The sequence below is a fragment of the Genypterus blacodes genome, unplaced genomic scaffold (genome assembly GCF_046128005.1).
Source record: "Genypterus blacodes isolate CSIRO-AG114 ecotype Tasmania unplaced genomic scaffold, CSIRO-AGI_Gbla_v1 ptg000027l_1, whole genome shotgun sequence".
Classification (NCBI taxonomy): Eukaryota; Metazoa; Chordata; class Actinopteri; order Ophidiiformes; family Ophidiidae; genus Genypterus; species Genypterus blacodes.
Window position 1 is genome coordinate 3,423,818 of NW_027466840.1, and position 17,207 is coordinate 3,441,024.

The 17,207-nt window shown below is 40.1% G+C and overlaps 1 protein-coding gene across 1 annotated transcript in view; it reads right to left on the reverse strand.

Annotated features, from left to right (window-relative positions):
* Positions 1-5,333: 5,333 nt before the first annotated feature.
* The window catches only part of LOC142993202 (mitogen-activated protein kinase kinase kinase 11), a 28,153-nt gene continuing 16,279 nt past the window's right edge, over positions 5,334-17,207 (reverse strand). Inside the window, exons 4-10 of the mRNA XM_076143907.1 lie at positions 16,616-16,791; positions 16,185-16,431; positions 15,029-15,145; positions 12,848-13,019; positions 12,610-12,722; positions 11,787-12,401; positions 5,334-11,415 (exon numbers count right to left, since the gene is read on the reverse strand). Of these exons, the coding sequence (XP_076000022.1) occupies positions 10,823-11,415; positions 11,787-12,401; positions 12,610-12,722; positions 12,848-13,019; positions 15,029-15,145; positions 16,185-16,431; positions 16,616-16,791 (2,033 nt within the window). The 3' untranslated portion in view covers positions 5,334-10,822. The remainder of the gene's footprint in view (positions 11,416-11,786; positions 12,402-12,609; positions 12,723-12,847; positions 13,020-15,028; positions 15,146-16,184; positions 16,432-16,615; positions 16,792-17,207) is intronic.

Below are 17,207 nucleotides of genomic sequence, written 5' to 3' on the forward strand. Positions count from 1 at the left end.
GAAAACACATTCATATACTTCTACTCTCCTCCTTGCACAGACCATTTTCTATACTATGTCCAAAAGATAGTGATCTGTCTGATTGGGCTGCGGCATCAGAACTGAGCAATAGCCACCAAACATTTCTTTCCCATCTTTTGGCTTATTTTGTCGGAAGTCATTATTTAAATCACCTTGAAATTTCTGGACCTCAAAAAAGATTAAAACTCTGTTTATGTTAGCTATCTTGTAATCAATTTTCCAAACAAGCTACCAGATAGCTAGTGTTCTAGCAAACAAGTTGTTACCTCAGTTCCAATCTGTTTGTTGGGTGTTGGGTTTGAGTTTGAGTTACCATGCTATGGAAGCTTGGTGTAGCCAGAGAATGTCAGAAATAAAGTGAGTAATTTGATCTAGCTAGTGTAGAGACTGATTTGGCCACCATAACAACATATGGTGTGTATGGGTGCAGTTGTGGTCTATCTGTACAGGAATTGATGTCTGCATACCAATGTCCTGTTTTTTTCTGTCTCGCTCCTGTCACTGCATTATAACTGTGCCTTGGGTGCAATACTTTGAAAGTCCCAGTTTCATAGTTTGATGTGCGGACGTACATCAACATGAAACAAAAAAGTGAAGATTGTACTTTATTGGTATTAAATATTGCCTTTTTATCAAAATGTAAAGGACCAGTGAAACAGTGGGAATATAACCAAAAGCAAATGTTGATAGGTTAATGTTTGCTACATTAGGTATACAGTAAATAGTGACAATAATGAACAACCTTGTACATTGTTGAGGGATGCAAAATTGGATTATTCGATTATTAACCCCAGTATGTTTTACATTACAGTCAGAATAATATACAGTACATGCAGAAAGGAAATTTTAATTCAATTCAATTGCACTGCATTAAGATGACTTTATAACTTTTGTGTTGAGTTCATAAGACCAACTACAGTTACAAGACAACAGACCTGCAAAATTAAAATGTTTGCCTTTGCCTTTTCAGTGGCCCATATCTGATGTTGACACTGTATTAGGAAACAAAACACTCTACAAATCAGACTAACCCTAACAATTATACAATCCATTGCTTTCTGAAGCAATTTAAAGGACTGCACTGACGTGATTCTCTTTAATTGCAGAAAAGTTTGACTTGTAGAAGCATTTGTGCGAGTCTGATTGGCAAGGGCATTCTAAGATGTGTCTTTAGAATACAGAACAGATTTGAGATTAATCAATAATCAATTCAATGTGCTTTTTTACTGTTTAGATATAACACAAACTGTATCTGGTATACAAAATTCAGATGTGGGTCACTTGTTCCTTGTTTCACAAATATGAAATTACTTCTCATCTGCGTAGGTGAGTTTAAGATGGAAAAGTATCAAGGATATCAAGCTCACACTGATAACTTGTTTCTCAGCTAGCAGCTACTAAATTGCTTCCAGAAAAGCTCTCTAGCCAATAACATACACACATGTACACACCTGTTAGCCTTTAGAGCAGGGGTCTCCAAACTTTTTGCCTCCGAGAGCTACTTTGACAATATGAAAGTGTCCGGGAGCTACTCCTGTTGAACATTATTAGTGACATTTATCCACATGGCTTATTCTCCACCCAAACCCTCTGAAGAAGCATCTTTTGTGTGAACATTTACAAAATGTTGATATCCAACACTCACATTTGGTATCAAAATCTCTTCAATTCAGCAACATGAGCATATTTTTTTCTGTAGACATTTTCAGTGTCAAGCTTTTTAGTGACTTTACTCTTTTAAGTAACATTACTCTTTAAGTAACTTAAACTCTTTTTAGTAACTTTACTGTAACTTTACTCTTTTCTGCACTTTTACTCTTTTTAGTAACTTTACTCTTTTCTGTACTTTTACTCTTTTAAATAACTTTACTCTTTTTAGTAACTTTACTCTTTTCTGTACTTTTACTCTTTTAAATAACTTTACTCTTTTTAGTAACTTTACTCTTTTCTGTAACTTTACTCTTTAGTGTACTTTTACTCTGTTACGTAACTCTACTCTTTTCTATACTTTTACTCTTTTCAGTAACTTAACTCTTTTAGGTACTTTTACTCTTTTCTGTACTTTTACTCTTTTTAGTAACTTAACTCTTTTCTGTACTTTTACTCTTTTTAGTAACTTTACTCTTTTCTGTACTTTTACTCTTTTTAGTGACTTTACTCTTTTCTGTGTTTGTACTCTTTTTCGTACTTGTACTATTTTAGTAACTACTCCTTTCTGTAACTTTACTCTTTTTAGTAACTTTACTCTTTTTAGTACTTTTACTCTTTTCTGTACTTTTACTCTTATTAGTAACTTAACTCTTTTTTGTAACTTTACTCTTTTTGGAACTTTTACTCTATTCTGTACTTGAACTCTTTTGTACTTTTACTCTTTTTAGTAACTTCACTCTTTTCTGTACTTTTTTTTAGTGACTTTACTGTTTTAAGTTAAGTAACTTTTAACGGTAAAGGTACTTTTCAGAGTAAAGTTACTTTTTTAAAAGTTAAGTAACTTTTTTGAGTAAAGTTACTTTTTTAAAGTAAAGTAACTTTTTTGAGTAAAGTTACTTTTAAGAGTAGTTACTTTTTTGAGTTCAGTTACTTTTTCAGAGTAAAGTTACTTTTTTGAGTAAAGTTACTTTTTTGAGTAATATTACTTTTCAGAGTAGTTACTTTTTAGAGTAAAGTTACTTTTTTAGGGTATAGTTTCTTTTTAGAGTAAAGTTACTTTGTTGACTCAAGTTACTTTTTTAGAGTAGTTACTTTTTAGAGTAAAGTTACTTTTTTGAGTCAAGTTAATAAAAAGAGTAAAAGTACAGAAAAGAGTAAACTACAAAGAGGAGTAAAAGTACAGAAAAGAGTCAAACTTACAAAAAGAGTAAATGTACAGAAAAGAGTAGAAGTTACTAAAAAGGGTAAATGTACAGAAAAGAGTAACAATTACTAAAAAGAGTAAAAAGTTAAAATTGAAATTGAAATTTAAACAGCGTTACCAAGTGACGATGTGTTGCCAAATATACGTATTCTTTGAACCTTTCTTCGAGCGACTCCGGAAGGCTTTGCGAGCGACGTGTTGGCGACCCCTGCTTTAGAGAGTACAAGCTGGTAATGAGTGGATCCTGCTTGTGTGGTAGTTGTGAAGTGTCTTTGGAGTGAGGTCAGCTGGTTGGTGCTTCAATGCCACAGCAGTTTAATTAGTGGTCTCTACATAATGGTAGTCCATCTGGAATATCCCTAATGAGCAACTAGTCATTTTATGTGTCCTTGATTTGTTTCACACACCTGAGGCCATGAATAATGTTAAACTCTGACATTACATCTGTAAATCACCCCCCGCCCCCAACACACACACATAAACAGACAGACACAAGTACAGTGATGATAGTTACCATGGTAACTGGGCAAAAATAGTAGGGAAGGGATGATGCAGCTTTGAAAAAAAATTATACACACATACATATACATTCATCAACGCACAAAAGCCTCTTCCAAGCGGAGAGATTTTGCAATCTAACTACATGTCTGTCTCCTCCCTCCTCTCTCCCTCACATCTTGTGGTCTTCAGCTTGCTCGTTGTTCGCATACATACACATTGTTTGTGTGTGAGTGTGTGTCAGACAATGTAATCTGCTTTGTCAGAATGGTAGTGTGATGTATTTGTAAGGCTTCATTCCAGTAGTGGAGGTTTGGAGGCAGCTACCTGTTCATCCATCATCCTCTTCTCTGCCCTGCACACTGGCTTCTTCTCTGCAGTGACAGCCACTTTGTTGTACTCACGAATGCAACACACACACGCACGCACGCACACACGCACACCATGTATTACATACACACACACACTGATGGGTACACTTGTTTGCCTAATGTAAATCATATACATTTGTGCCTGCACATATTAACTTTGCATGAATCAACGCCTCTGTGTCCACACTGATAGCCAACACACATTAACAGACATGCACACACACACACACACACAGAAATTTCAACATTTCTCCATGCCCCACTTTCAGCCACCACTCACCATTCTGTTTCCAGTTATTTTATTCAGGCCCCATCCCCAACTCTTTCCTGCTGCATTTGCAGCTCTGCCGGGCTCCTTTTCCATTCTCACAATACTCCTTATGCATATTTGACTTGTAAATTGAGGCTCCATTTATGTCATGCCTAAGAGGTACTGTCAATTAGTTAAAACCCTGTGACGGATCTTGTGAAAGGAGAAGGGACGTGTAATTAGACAAAATGCATGGTCCACCTACTGAGCATCTTGGCAAGAAAAGCTGGATCAGATACCTGCCCTTGGAGTGTGAGTAATCACAGCAGAGGGGCTTCTCATTCTAACATCGCCAGCAAGCCCAACCGGTCAAGGCAGATGGCCGCCCACCAAGAGCTCAGTTCTGCTTGAGGTTTCTTTCTGTTAAAGGGGCTTTTTTCCTTGCCGCTGGCGCCAAGTTGCTTGGGGGAACTTTGCTTTATGTGTGACGGAGAAATAACAATGAATTGATTAATTTGGGAGGAAATTAATCGAACCCTATTCTATTCTATTCAATCAAGAGGATCGGAAGTATTGAACTTTCTGTGACATTGACCCTTTGTACTCTGCTGACAATGACAAACCATTACCAATAAATTGTATAAAACGTTTACTACTAAATAAAAAGACTAGCAACTGAATGAAATTATGAAATGAAGGTGTAGCAGAATTAACACATGAAATGTAATGGAATTTAAGGCATCTTAAAATGATGGCTGATGTCATTCAGATTGATCGAATTAATTAATCTGAAATATTACACTGTTGTGAAGTTATCAAGCCGCCTGAATTTCCTACTAAGCCGAGCTAGGTGACACCAACTCTTGGTGCAGAGATCTCAAAACCTGTGTTCCTGAAATTATGTTCTCTGACCACCAATAGACTCAAAGGGGCGTTGGTAGCTCTCTCTCTTTCTCAGTTGACCCTGTGAGGATTATTACTCCTAAGGATCGATGAGGGCAATGATGGCAGGTTTGCTGAGCAAATGTTGTAAATTTACAACATTGTCAGAGATACCCTGTGGAGAGTGGGAGGCAAGCACTCCTAGTGTTTGGGAAGAGGGAGAGATGTATGTCCGTGGCACAAAATAAAAAGGGAGAAACCTGTGTTAAGGTCTGTTTTGGTGTAGAAAATTAAGTCTTGGTTGTTCTTTTAAATATTCCAGATGTATTATTGCCCACAGTAAATACTGTGTCATTGTGTTCTTCTACCATTTCCAAACACACACATACAGCGAGTAGTAGTAGTAGTGGTAGTTAACAAATTATAAAATAACTAAGAACAAAAATCAACATCAGTGTCATGAGTGTAACATTTTATTTGGTCTCATCTCTTTTGTCCTTTGTTTTGTTCCACAGGTTAAAACTCATAATAGTCAAGAGGAAGCAAAAAATGTTTACATACTGTATACAGGAATAATCCTCTTGACAACAATAAAAACAGTTTATTAGGCCCAGCCCAGTGCGAGATAATAATAAAAATGTAATAATAAAGTCAGCCCACCAGTACACTCTTAACTCGCATGAGCAGAGACAGTTCTGTGTGTTATAACATTGCCAAAGCATAACAAAGCAGACATGGCAATGAATCTAGAACAATTACAAAACAAAAACATAGATGGGTAGGTCAACCTTGTCAACTATCTTAAAGTAGTGACAAAGGCGTCTTCTATATCAAAGTAGATAGCAGTTTAATGCACATAAAATCTCAGTATGGGTGCCCCAAGGTAGCATCAGATATGACTTAAGGTTTGGTATTTTCCTAGAATGCACATACTGGACCAGATTTCACCATCTGCCAGGCATTGGCTGCTACATGCAAACACTGGGGCTTGAATATATGTTCAGATACAGAACAGGAACGTGAAGTTATTCTGCCCCACGTGAAGCACCCATACATCTTAAATACTCCAGTGAAAACCTCGAAAATACAAAGCAATAGATCCATCATCCCAATGTAGATTGTGTCCCTGGTCATCTTAAAATAAAAGTACTTTAGTCCAGTGTGTAAAAAGATGGCCATTTATAAATAATCCTATCCACATTTTGTCCCCCTATATGAATGTTGGCTTGTATAAAACTGTCATTAAGAAAGACTTTTACAGTACAGTGAAAGTGTGTGTGTTATATAGGAGAAAGCTATTTGAGCAGAGTCATCGGGATTTGTACCATCCATAACCATTTAAAATTGTCTGTTGTATGGTAGAGTTGTTATTACAGAGCAAGCATGAGCACATGGAAGAGACCGCCTGTAGGTTAATACACTCAGTCTCAGTCAAATACCCTTCTCTGGAATTAGTCAGTGACTGAGTAATGAGTGTTAGTATGTCACGGTGTGATTTCGATTAATTATGGACCACCAGGAGCCCTAAAGATGAGCATTGCTGAGCTAAGACAGTTAACCATTTTGCAATCTCTATGCTGGATTCTATTTGAGACACAAGTGTTCTATGCTGAATCAGTTGGTTTGCAACACACACTTTATTCAACTCCATAAAAATACAATTTACAGACTTAACAGCTTCTATGCCATAAAGCACAGAATGTAATCGAGTGTCAATTGCTTGGCAGAACAATAATAATTGCTATGGTGGCCATGTGGCGTGGAGTGGACCTTGGACTAAATAAACTCACAGATAAAATCCAGGTTTGTGTTTCTAAACAGAGCTGCCACTGTGGTCTTGGAAACAAATCGCTCCTCCTTTCATGGCTCCCATTATTAAATATTTTTTAAATGTTTTCATAAATGTGAAGACGGCAGGTGGTGACCTTTGTAACACAGAGTGAAAAGAATTAGAAATAATAATAGGAACACTTTGCGAGTGTCATCTTATGAACCTAGCAGCTCTTCCAGCTGACAAAGCTTTTGTCCACATGCCTATTGGGATGTGCAATTCCTTTAGTCAAAGAAAGATCACATTTGATCATTTGGACTGGCTGTTAGTGCCAAACAACAGCATGGCAGGCATGATTCCACTTTAATATCCAGAAAAGGAATCATTTATCTCTAGAAAGTCACGATGAGAAACTGAAACAAGGCTGCTAACAGGTACATTGGTAATTTCCAGTTAACTACACTCGAGCAAGACATGGAAGCAAGGGTATACGAGGTGAAAGTCAAATGATTTACTGACATGTCCATGTAAGATTATATCAAAAATAAATGGAATGTATGTATATATACACAAGGATTCTGCATTATCTTTGATATGCCTCACCCTTGTTGAATTCTTCTCAGCAACCATGAATGAGAGGAACAATAGGGAGCAAAAAAAAAAAGTGGGGTTTAGGGGCCAGATGAAGAAGTTGCTGGGCAAAATGCTGCCTCTATAAATAATATTTCAATAGCCAAAAACTGTGCAGATCTCTTTCTTTTGGTAAAATGTATCAATAAGATTCTCTCTTTTACCAAATACACACATAAACACGAGTTTGATTACACCAATTATATGACAGTAGATGTTTACATGCTTGAGCAATAAAGTTACAATCACATAATCTCCATTAATTTATTTATGCCGATTTTACTCTGATTATGGTGTTTGAAATCTGGAGCGTGTTCAAAAGGCTCCTGGTCCAATTAGACTCCAAAAACAACAAGGTTCTAGTGCTTAATGTGCAATTTATTGTTGTCACACTTTCCCTCCATATTGTGTAGCTATTTAAATTACTGAATTATCAAAATGGACAAAAGCACAACTGAAATCCAGCTATGGTCGACTCTGCTCACACTAAATGTAAATGTCACTGTGCAAAACATAGTTGTTTAGAGAACATGTGTGATTACTGAACTTAATCTCTTTCCCATGATACATTTCAGTGTAATAGGTAAAAATGTGTGCACCACTATTTTACCTGTTCTTCCAATTTAGCAGAGCAAATTGTTTATTCTAGAATCAGCAGCTAGCTCAATTTCTGATTGGAAGAAGATGTCTGTATCTGCTTCAACAAAAGAGAAATTGTGTGGGAAAATGAAGGACCACTACTATCATCTTCTCTTTGATTTTGGTGTGCTTGCATCAAAAAGCCAAACGTGAGTCTAACCAAGAAGATGTGAGCATGTCCCTGTAAACTCCATCACAAACACGAGAAAATCACCGCCTTGTTCGGTTCCGGGCTCTGAAGTCACAAGTAGTCTCTTTTTATAATGAGGGTCAGCGCAACACAGAGATTTCTCCATTGTGACATCTCATTAGCTGTTATACAAAGTGTGTTGACCGTTTGCAATTCCCTGATTAGAGGTAATGGCATGATGTTGAACTCAAAGATCATCAAATCATTTCTTCTTCCAGTCTTCTGCTACAAAGCGTCTTTGGTTTGGACACCAGTAACTAGACATCGGTCTTCTTTCGTCCGCCCTGTTTCTTTATGCACATGACACTGATTTGCAGTAATACTGGCAGCATCAATGCTGCAACATGTCTGCTTGAAAAAAAGCACAACCAATGCCTTAAGGTGGGTGGCGTCAAGCGGCAGTAGAACATTGGATATATAGTTGGCATTATATTATACAAGACCAAGGTCTTCAGTTTCTTTTAAGTAGAAAGGAGGCAATAAAGGGCGGCTAGGATAAAGAGAGACTTTGAGAGAGACCTCCTAGTTGGTAAAAGAAAAAACACATAACCACATTCCTTATGTCCAGCAGGGTAGACGGTGGTAGATTGGGTCAATATAGAACGACTTCGGGAAAATTATTGGCAATAGAAGCAAATGGGTGAATGACTGCATTTCAGAGATCCTGTCAAACTCTCTCAGGTGTCCTTATTAACACTGTGTCTCTGCAAGGTTGTCATAAGCTAGACAACCGGTAGCCAATAAACAGAGACACTAAGGTGTAACGAAAACAAACAATAAAGCGCATGATTCAAGTTTAATTTCAAGTGAACTCTTGATGTTGATATGTGTAAAAGGACAAAATTAATAGGAATGTACAGAAACACGTCAAGTGTGCCAACTGAAAGCCAATTGAGTGTTTGAGTAAAAATACTTGAATAAATCAATTTGAAATCAAGGTATTAGTGAAATCTGCACAAGGCAATATACTGAAGTTGCACTCAGATGATGATGTTTACACGACATTTGACAGAATTGACTTATAGCTTTAATTAGATTTTGACATGCACCTAAGTGTACCAACTACCTGCCTTCTGTGTTCATCAATAGGATTAAAGCTTTATCCTCTATGGAGGCTTTTTACACTCTTCATCACAACAAACCTGTTAACATCACATGTCCTCACTGGTGAACCCCATCAGTATTTGTACTTCATAGCGCTTCAAACAATGCAGACAGAAATGTGTCAACTTGTCATCCATCAGCTCTGGTTTACAGACATGGGTCATAGCAGCCATCACAAATTTTGTTGCTGACCATATTTGGTTACAAGAGTATTTAATCATTTGTGGATTGCAATGTAGGATTTCATCACCATTCACTGTACAAATCTGTCTGTAGAAGCCTTGAGAGAGCATTTTTTAATAGTGGCTACGATGCAATTCTGGTCAATCCCGACTCTTACAGGAAAATGGAATATCTATAACCTTAGAGCCCTATCATATGTTAGAACACTGTTAAAATGTAAAAGAGACAAGAGCATAGGAGACCTCTTCCTATATCTTCGCAAAGCGAGACTACCCCTCAGTTTCCAAAAGTTTTAAAATCCATAAAAACATCCCCTGAGAACACATTGAGCCTAGTCAAATCGGATCAAGAGTTATGGGAAGTCGGATGTTGGTAAAGCACCAGCTAAAATAAAGTTGACAAATGGAAGAAGAGTGTTGTCTTGCTTCAAGTGTGCAGTGTTAACGGCTGTGTGGAAGAATGCCGAATTTAGCTGACTTTGGAGCCAGGTCGGATACTTCGCAATTACTTTTAAAAATGCTGCTTCAGCTTTCTGGCACTCACAGTGCTGTCAAGTGTGGAACACGCCACCCATCTGGCATGATATGAAGGTAAAAAACAGTGCATTCTTTGGCATATGCAGAGGGCTCCCCTATTGTTTGTCATATGATCAGTCCAATACCTGGTATTTCCCACACAGTGATTTGAGTGTTTGTCATGGATTTTTTGAGTGGCTTTCTGAGTGCCTTCTTCCATTATGCAACAGACAGACACTGTTTGTAAAAACATTGTAAGCCTTCATTAACAACACACACACAGACATTTTCTTTGACAGCAATGAGAGGATGTGCTGCAAATTTAAACCAAATTCATAGGATCTTCCCTGCTCATCAGTTTAAAAATTCAAGGAACTTGAAAAGATATACAGTATATTAGAAACACTTCATGAAATAAGGCACTCCAACTTTCCATTGTCCAGAATGCATTCAGTCTGCAGAGAGGTAGATGCAGATGAAGTCACATTTTCCACCTCTATGTCACAATGCTTCAAAGCTCAGAGGTGAAAGCAGGTGATATGAGAAGTCTGATAGAATCTGAATATGGGACTACTGATCTCTGTTCTGATTACTCAAAAGGACAGAAAAAAAGGAGATAGGGGGGGAAATGCCACCTTCTGGTTCACAGGCAACTATCCTACAATCCAAAGTACAACCTTTCACTGGCGTCCCGGTTTCCAAAACAGCAGTTGGCACATATATCCACAACATGACTCACAATTGTTGGGCCCCCCGGCTCGCCTTGGGAAAACCTTTCTCAGTGGGCCAAATGGTGGGGGTCTATACTTTTGTTTTTGATACCAAATCCTGCTAAAAGAGAAAATAATAGTGCACATGGTCTTTGACTGTATTACTGTGATAAAAACTGTTGTTATTACTTACATAGGCCAGGCTCAGAACCTGTCATCTCTGAGTTGTGTCGGAGATCTAAAGGGCTTCAGCCCCAGTGTCCTGCGAGGGTGAGCCCTCTCTTTGGTGCCATCCAGAGGCTTGCTGCATGCTGCCCAGCCCAGGTCGATAAGAGGTGAATCGGCTGGATTAAGGGGTGCGATGCGAAATGTGGGCAGTGTGGGCGAACCATTGGTGGAACATGGGGCAGATCGAGAAGTGTGAAAGGGTGTTGAGAAGGGGTCAAAGGCTGAGGCCCTATCCAAGCTGCTTGACGGGTCAGCCTTGAGGGTAAAGGGGTCACAGTCAGGTGAGGGGAAGGGGTCACAGTTGGTAAAAGGGTTGGTAGGGGAGGGTTGGTAGCCCAGAGGGTGGTGGTCTGAGCGATTTGGGCTGCAGCAACCACTTAAATTCCCACCCCCTGCTGAAATAAAGCTCCATGGATCGATGCGTTGTCGAATGGGGGAGGGACGTGGCCGGGGTATGACGCTGACCTCCAGACAGCGGGTTTTGGGGCTGCAGAGGCCAGCACCAGGGTGGAGGGAAACAGGCTTGTCATCAAAGTCCTGTGTGTCTTGGCACAATGGCAAGTCCAGAACTGGAAGCAATGACAAAAAACATATATATTAAACATTTAAATAAACCTGTCTTTCACTTCTCTGAAACGCACACTTAAATGTCATGACTTTCATTTACACCTGAACTAGGTCATTGTTTTTCAGTACGTTGTAGCATTCTGGAGATTTTTTTGGTTGACCGAAGCACCCATGCACCCAAACACCCAAACCATTTGCAGAAGACAGACAAGCCCAGTGAAGTTACTTATTGAACCTCTCATGTGTCAGAAAAATCTTACTAAAAAGGCACAATAATAAGGCACAGTGATATATGAGACACACAGTGTTTAAGAAATACAAATATGATGTGTGGAATGTATTGATTAAATTGTAAAACTGGTAATAGACTGACCCAGCTGAGAAGCATGCAGGCCTTGGCTGGATTGCCTCCTGCTGTCAACTCTGTGGTCCCAGGCCTCACAGCCCAGCTCTCCATTTGCTGGGGCCCAATCCCCTGGGCTAGCCCTACTATGACGCTGGGGGCTCCTCTGGCTCTGCGGGCTACATGGAGTCTGCAGTGCCCGGTGGCTAGTCCTCTCACGAGGGTTAGGTGGGGGTGGTGTTAGAGGCAAAGGCTTCACAACTTTGTGCTGTAGAAGTAACTCCAAGAGAGACCTGGGGAGTGGCTCAGAAGTGGAAAAGGTGATGAGATCATTTACTATGGGGGGGTCTGAAGCAAGAGGCTTTGAAGGTGTGATCTCTGGTACTGATGGAGTATGATTATGGTCCTCTAAGGATGGAAGGTTAGTTCGAGGGGGCACCCTGGGGGGGAAATCCAGGCAGCGACCTAGTCCTATGGAGGCCAGTAGGGAACCACCTCCCAGTAGGGCCCGGTGAGTGCTCTTGATCTGGCCAGCGAGGGAACCCCTCTCAGGCCTGGGGGAGCCAGCTGGGGAGTAACCTCCTTCCTCACTTCCTGAGTCTCCCTGAGGTAGAGGAAGCTGCAGGCTGTCCTTCACAGAAGAGCCTGCAAAGACATTAAATACTTTAGTTTTAAGGGAAAAGAGACATAAAAGGAATACATGTAAAATGTATTATTAATTTGCATTCTATTTATAATTCACACTGGCATCAGTGTGAATTATAAATAGAATTCTTAATAGAATATAATCAGTAACTGGCTGATGGAAGGTATGTGGCTGGTGGTGGGGTGGATGATGTGGGCCATTGGTTACCATTCTGGGAAAGGGGAAGGTTCGGTAGAGATGGTCTGTATTCCTCAAAGTCATCCTTGAATTCTCTGTTCTCATTGCTGTCTGACTCCAGAAGCTTGGCTCTCATGGACAGACTGCAAAATTTGACATCAGAACGATAGTGATAGTTGCCAAAAGGGACAAGACAACATTTTGGCTATACATTGACATTTACAAAAGAAATGGGTGATAAGGTGGATGTTTCGGTGCATCCTCCTACCTGTTTTCCTGTGGACTAAGGCGCAGAACTTTGGGGCTCTTGGGGCTTTTGGGGCTCTGGGGCCTCCAGTGAGGACCAAACCTTAGTTCTCCATTGGCTTGTTTAAGGGAAGGCGTCTCTAGGGGCCACACTGGGCTCAGACCGAATGTCCTGCTGTTGTCACCAGGGCTGACTGCAGAGAATAAAGAGTGAGATTAATATCAGTACACACATTGTCTTGCTGTAATTCTGAAATATTTACAGCTATTTTTAAAGATGATACGTTGGTGTGATGTTTCTCAAGGCATACAATCCTGTCCCCACTAAAGCACAGGTGAAAGCTGTGTAACCCGTGTGTGAAAGTGACAGTCTCAATCAAGTGATATCCAGAGCTTCCGAATCCTGCTGCAACACCTTGCCATCACACCCTTCATGGAAAGTTCTCAACCTTACACCTTGTGTGTTATTCAAAAGGAAGGGACAAGCGTGGAGTGACATGCAGCAAATAATCATGTGGAACCTTTGAAGTTATTGGATAACATTTTCCAACATTCAGACTGACCATATTTCCACTGGCCTGCCCTCAATCGAAGCCGTATTATTTTCTCTGGCTCTTTCCACATTTTCAAAGCAAGCATAGAAGAAAGTGATACAGTGTCAGTAAGTGATCACTTTTATCAAAAGCAGACTGAAAACGCCCTTTTCCTTTGTCACTGCTCACGGTATTATGTCATGATAAAACACATTTTGAAGGTTTCAACATTTTAAATGATTCCTGCTCATATCAAAACATTTTTCCTGTGGCATTTTCCCCCGCTGACTAAAATCTAAACTCAACTACTACAACTACTATAAATAATATGTATTATATTACAGTCATTTAAATGGGGGGATCCAAATCTAATCCTGGCCCAACAGACACAAAAAGTAAATGAGGATAGCTATCTGTGAAATACAGCCAGCTGGCGGAGCAAACCATTATAACCCCAGACTTCAACATAGCGAACGAAAGCAGGACTGGCACGATTCTTCAGAAGAATGTAAGAATAAATATCCACTAACCACATTTTAATGACAGACACTTGTGGCATTGTAATTGTTGTGAAGGAGGAGGAAACCAGCCCTCTAGTTAATGAGTAAATTAACCTGATTAATGTTTTGGATTTGCTTGTGGAATGTTTAATCACCATTTGTGCTTTTATGTCAACCCCAAGTGATAATTGTTTGGGAAATTCCCTTTTATTGCCTGTTTCTACACCACACATTTCCTTTAGGGTTTTGAATGATGCTTTAGACACACTGGCTACAATTTCTTTTCCTAAGCCTTCCCCCCATCTTCTCCAAAAGTGATCAATTCCTCCTTGCTTATTTTTGCAAACTGCACTATAGTCACTATATGCATATAAAACTGTAATGCCTATCTGCCTGAAATATACATCTCAATGATTCCCTCTGCTGTACGAGACAAGCAACTGCAGACATTGAGAGCAACGCTGCAGTGGAAAAAAAAAGCTGAGCTGCTGAGAGGAAGTCATATAAAATGTGGACTGGAACACAATATTGAAAAGGCAATATGCGTGTGTGTGTCAAGTCACAGAGAGAGAGCAAGAGAGAGAGAGAGAGAGAGAGAGATATCAGACAGAGAGGGAAAAGAAAAAGAATAGTGGGTGGTTGAAATCACATGAAAGAAGGATATCTCTAGTTGAACAGTGTGTGGAAGTGTGTGACTACAAGATTACTTGCTGCTACCTCCAGCTATGCAGTTGCAGTGAATTGGGGTAACTGGTTACGTTGGTTTAGGCTATCTTTTAATTTCTAGAGTCTCTAACATGATCTTCTTTTGGGTTACTGGTGGTGCAGCTGTTCCTGCTGCTGAGGAGTCATTGGGGTCATTCGGGCCAGAAGGGTTTAACAGTTCCTTCAGTAATTGAAATACAAGAGGAGCTAGGATGGACTGCTCTACTCCTCCATCAACATCATGGGGGAGCATAGGATAATTCAGCTCTCCCTGTGTACTACCTGTAAAACCTGATTACCTGATTGCCTGTGCACCTTGGGCTGCAGGTACCGCCTCATGCTACCAATAGTGACAAGGATACTAGCAGAACACAAAACTTGCGAAGAATCAGCCAGGAAGGATAAGGAGAGAGGTGGCCATCACATACAATACCATTCATTTGTTAAGGAAAGGACCGCACTCACGTTGGATTGCTCGGAATCGTGGGCCGAAAGAGGGTGAGGAGCCAGAGCCCAAATCTGGAGAGTTCTTCCTCTTCTCCAGGCCTGGGGATGCCTGCACTGTGATCTTATGGATGAAATCTGCAGCACAGAAGCAGAAGATGGAAGATAAGTATTATACACTGGCCCTGAACAAACGGTATTCAAGAAATAAAACTGCTTGAATATCATTCCAGTAGATGACAATATTTCTCAACAAATGGCTTTTTCTTTTTAAGGAAAGGTGGTTTGTGTTCTTGCAACAGGGAAGGAGACGATGGGCCAAAATTGGAGGATAGACTCCACTGGATCAAATACAAGTGTATGTATCAAATTTTAAACTTTGGCATTAATATACAATGAAAGCATTTAATATACACAACAATATAAACAAAACAACTGCAAAGCCTAAGAACCAAACGTTTTGAGTTCAAGTCCAAAGGAAACAGTTAACACGATAAGAAACGAGAGTGGACAGAAAAAGGGTTTAAGCCTATCAGGCAAATAAGGTTAAACGGATAGGATAAGGATAAAGGATTAAAAAAAAGGAAAAGCTGGGTAGCTGGAGGGGAGAGGAGAGGTAGAAAAAGGGAGAACGAGAGAAACAAAGAGACAAACAGAGAAAGACAGGGGCCAACCAGCAGTGTATCTATGGACAGGAAGTGTCAAGGCGTGGTTGACTCACTCCCCCCTCCCATCACCACTACATCACCGCCCTACTGCTGCTGGGAAAAGGCTAACCACAACGCGCGCACAGAGCATTTGCACATGCCTGCTCAGCCCAAAATACACGCCTACATGCACACACATCCAGCAAAAGACACTGGCAACTGGGATGTGACCTGTGGCAGCCTCTATGGGCGTTTGACAATCTGGGCTACATAAGAAAATAAAGAGCAGCTGGCTGTGTATGAAAGGTGAAAGAGGTTTCTCAAGTAAATGAGAAAAAAAAGGGAGTTCAGCATTGGGAACTAACAGTCAGTGAACCAACGGCTACATCTGATATGATTCATGCAGTAAAGGATGACCATAAATGGAAAATAGTATTCAGATTTACATGTTTTTGTTTAATTTAGGAGACTATTTAATCTAATAGTTGAGTTGAGAACAGCACACATTTTTTTAAAACACTAACACACACCTTGGGGCATGCTGATCTTCTCGCCATTCTTGCACTTTAGTTTGTGCTTCTTGAACGTGCCCTTCCTTTTCTTCACATTGGGCTTCTCCTGGTTCTGGTTCAAGTGGAGGATGAGGAGGCTGAGTTCACGTTCAAAAACATCCTGCTCCCATTGGGCCAGCTGCTGCTCCCGCTGCCGCAGGAACTCTTCATGGGACTTCTGCTCTAGTGCTGCTCGCTTCAGCTCCTCCTCTCGGCATCGCAGCTCCTGTAGAGGGAAAGACACAGAAGCATATGTTTTCCTGTGTAAATTGTGGAAGATCAGCATGTCTGACAAAGGAAAGACCTACATTTTTTTATTTAATCTGATATCCAGGTGGACCACGATTGACTCTGTAATGTGTGATAGAAATGCACAAGTGGTTTCGTCAGCAAAGCAAGGGATGATTTACCTTCTCTTTAGCCCTAAGCTCATCAAACATGCCCTGTATCTCCAGTTTCCAGTCCTCCTGGAGGGAGTGGAAGGAGTCCTGTGGCATCTCTTCCTTCACTTGCTGCTCCAGGGCTGTGAGCTGGGATAGAATGGAGCCAAAGTTGGGTCTGCGGTGGGGATCCTGGTCCCAGCATGCTGTCATACAGAGACACTGTCACATACTAGAATCCATGCTATATTAAATAAACAAATGCACTTATTTCCAGCACAGTTTAATGTCTTGACCTGGGCGACCTGAGACATTTAGGTTGAAATATAAACGTCCTGAATATAAAGGAATTTGCAAAGTAAGTCTCAATCATGTGAAATATCATACATAATTATATACATTTCAATACAATACATTAGCAAAGAGTATGATATTTATAGACTTCAGACACTTGTGATAATACAATCCAGGGATAAACAATCAATTATTCAGTGTTACGTCAACTCGCCACAGGGCATTTTGCATGATTTTCTACAACACTGCAGGCATTACAAGCAGATCAAAAGGAAATCCAATACAACAATAAAACAAACCAAACAACGACAATAATAATAATTATACA